Below are 3,406 nucleotides of genomic sequence, written 5' to 3'. Positions count from 1 at the left end.
TGGTGGACGTGAGCGGCACCGGGACCCTGTCCCAGAGCTACCAGTACAAGGTGTGTCTGGCGGGAGATTCTGGGACCCGCGAGTTCAAGTTCTTGAAGCCAATTATCCCCCACTTCCAGCCCCAAAGCTGTGGGAAAGAAATAGAGGAAACTTCTACTCTCGGGAATAGCTTTGGATTTAATTGTTGAAAGGGATTCATTTAATAAACACATTTACTTTTTAATATATTCTTCTTGGATAACTACATTGTTTTGCCCACCACCAAAAAGGTGCTCTTTTGTTTGATTCATCTTCAACTTTGCATATGATGCTTAACTTCACGTTAACTTTTTTAAAATTCTGTATCCTGATGACTCATTTCTTACTAGAATCCCATGAGTGAAATAGAATTTTTTTTCAAAGTTGGCACTATTATACTTTTTGCTAGTTGTAAATGTCTTTATTAACTTTTTATTTATTGTGTCTACATTGTTCATTAGTTCTCCTTTTCCTAGAACCTTTTACTTGTTAAAATAATCTGCTGCATGTAATATATGCTTTTACTATATTCCTTCTATTTTGAAACCGGTATTCTTATTGGTTTGCCATCCTTAATGTTCATTGCAACAATTTTCTTAAACTTTACCTTTTTTTAAAAAAATTCTACTTTCCCATCATTGATAGTTTCCTATTTGAAATATAATGTTTCTGTCATAAGTGATACGATAAACCTCTAATCAGCCCTAGAAGAAAAGCAGCTGTAAGGCATTGAGCTTGTGTAAATGGGCTTCCATTTGGAAACTCCCCCTTCCATCAAAAACAGAAAGGGATAAGTTTAGTCATTCTATAGGATCGTGTGAAAATATGTAATTTTCTCCTTTAAATTCTGTATAAATAAATCAGAGGTTCCTGAGGTTCCTGTTAAATTTTTAATGGCCAACAGCCTAGTGCCATTCAGTTGGAAAAACAATAGCAATCACAAAGTAGAGGTTTATGTTGTGTGGCTTTTAAATTCAACAATTAGAAGAGTGTGTTGGTAGTGTCAAGCCTTTTCCTCCACAACATTCCTTGATTTAATCTGTTTCCCTTGCTTATGTTAGAAAAATAGAACTTCTTTCTATACATAAGGCCTTGGAATAAGATTCTATGTAAAAAATACATTATAACTCTGTTCTTAATTTTAATAGTGTTCAGATAGGTGTTAGTGTGATCTACTCTTTACCTCCCTTTATTTGGTGCAGAGAAATTAGATTCTGCTAAATTTTGATTAAGAGGGGACCTTAAAATAAGGATCAATCTCTTCTTTAACCCTGTAGGTTACTTTAAACCTAAAACAGAAAAAAACAAAGGCAAGTGAAAGTAAGGAAACAAATCGCAAACAGCAAGTGAAAGAACAAAATTTTTCAAATGGTAGGAATTGGAAGGAACTGAAAAATGTTTCATGTTCTACCCACCTGAGTTTATTTATGCATGTCCTAATGCAGCCAGTATGTACTGCATCTCTGATTTATCACCAGAGATGATTAGGTATCCTATCCTTAAGTAGCCCACATGTCGAAGAAGAAACAGACTGGCATGAAATAAGAAGCAGTAGAATTTACAGGGCAATCATAGTGGCATACACAAGTTTTTCTGAGAGCATAGAGGAGGGACAGTTTAAATGCTTTTCCCAAAATGAATTGGAGAATCTCAACAATGGACCATTTCTCTGTCTCAACGTTAATTTTTACAAGACAAAGGAAAAGAAAAATGAAAAATTTAAATGAGGCTCTAAAGGAAAATTGAACACACACACGCAAATGGGTACAACCATTGAAATCTGGTGGAGGCCACACGGTGGCGCTGCAGCCTAAAGAGACGATTTGGGGAATGAACTGAGGATGCTGTGTAAGTCACAGACCGATGAACTTAAAAGAGAAGCTGTAGCTGCCCAAGATTGGGAAAATAAACGGACAAATAAGACCCCTGTGCTACACGGCGTAGGTGCAGGGTTTCCTACTGCTGTTCTTTTATGCTGGGAGCTGTGGTTGTAACCAACTAGGAATTACGTATTCAGAAGCTATGGCAGTCACTGAGTTGTGCTTTCCAAGACAAAGGCAAGTTCTGTTTCTTTTTGTTTTTTGGGGAGTGTCTTTGGCAGGTTCTGGGTTTGGACGTTATTCGGTGATGGAGGAAGCAGAGAGAGGATCCTTTGTGGTCAATCTGGCAAAGGATCTGGGACTAGCAGACGGGGAGCTGGCTGCAAGGGGAACCAGGGTGGTTTCCGATGATAACAAACAATACCTGCTCCTGGATTCACAGACTGGGAATTTGCTCACAAATGAGAAACTGGACAGAGAGAAGCTGTGTGGCTCCACAGAGCCCTGTATACTGTATTTCCAAATTTTAATGGATGATCCCTTTCAGATTTACCGGGCTGAGCTGAGAGTTAGGGACATAAATGATCATTCACCAGTATTTCAGGAGAAAGAAACAGTCTTAAAAATATCAGAAAATACAGCTGAAGGGGCAGCATTTCGACTAGAAAGAGCACAGGATCCAGATGGAGGACTTAACAGTATCCAAAACTATACGATCAGTTCCAACTCTTTTTTTCGTATTAAAATTAGCGGCAGTGATGAAGGCATGATATATCCGGAGCTAGTGTTGGACAAAGCATTGGATCGGGAGGAACAGGGAGAACTCAGCTTAACCCTCACAGCGCTGGATGGTGGATCTCCACCCAGGTCTGGGACCTCTACTGTACACATCGTGGTCTTGGACGTCAATGACAATGCCCCACAGTTTACACAGGCGCTCTATGAGACCCAGGCTCCAGAAAACAGCCCGGTAGGGTCCCTTATTGTTAAGGTATCGGCAGAAGATGTAGACGCTGGGGTCAACGGAGAAGTAGCCTATTCGTTTTTTGATGCCTCAGAAAATATTCGATCAACCTTTCAAATCAATCCTATTTCTGGGGAAATCTTTCTCAGAGAATTGCTTGATTATGAGTCAGTAAATTCTTACAAATTAAATATACAGGCACTAGACGGTGGTGGCCTTTCTGCAAGATGTAGGGTTTTGGTGGAAGTACTGGACATCAATGACAATCCCCCTGAACTCATCATGTCATCATTTTCCAACCATATTGCTGAGAACTCTCCTGAGACGGCACTTGCTGTTTTTAAGATAAAAGACAGAGACTCTGGAGAAAATGGAAAGATGGTTTGCTACATTCAAGAGAATGTGCCATTCCTACTAAAACCTTCCGTGGAGAATTTTTACATCCTAATGACAGAAGGGGCGCTAGACAGAGAAAGTAGAGCCGAGTACAACATCACCATCACCGTGACTGACTTGGGGACACCCAGGCTGAAAACCGAGCACAACCTAACCGTGTGGGTCTCCGACGTCAATGACAACGCCCCCGCCTTCACACAAACCTCCT

General features: G+C 40.1%; 1 protein-coding gene across 1 annotated transcript; it reads left to right on the top strand.

Annotated features, from left to right (window-relative positions):
- Nucleotides 1-6: 6 nt before the first annotated feature.
- Nucleotides 7-3,402, top strand: LOC116548120 (protocadherin beta-10; the record flags this gene model as incomplete). The annotated part of the gene is made up of 1 exon (XM_032273749.1): nucleotides 7-3,402. A coding segment is annotated over exon 1 (1,362 nt), but the record flags the coding sequence as incomplete, so codon positions are not given.
- Between the last annotated feature and the right edge of the window lie 4 nt (nucleotides 3,403-3,406).

This window comes from Sapajus apella, unplaced genomic scaffold (genome assembly GCF_009761245.1).
Source record: "Sapajus apella isolate SASKATOON/1434 unplaced genomic scaffold, GSC_monkey_1.0 scaffold7136, whole genome shotgun sequence".
NCBI lineage: Eukaryota > Metazoa > Chordata > Mammalia > Primates > Cebidae > Sapajus > Sapajus apella.
This window is presented reverse-complemented; position numbering and strand designations above follow the sequence as displayed.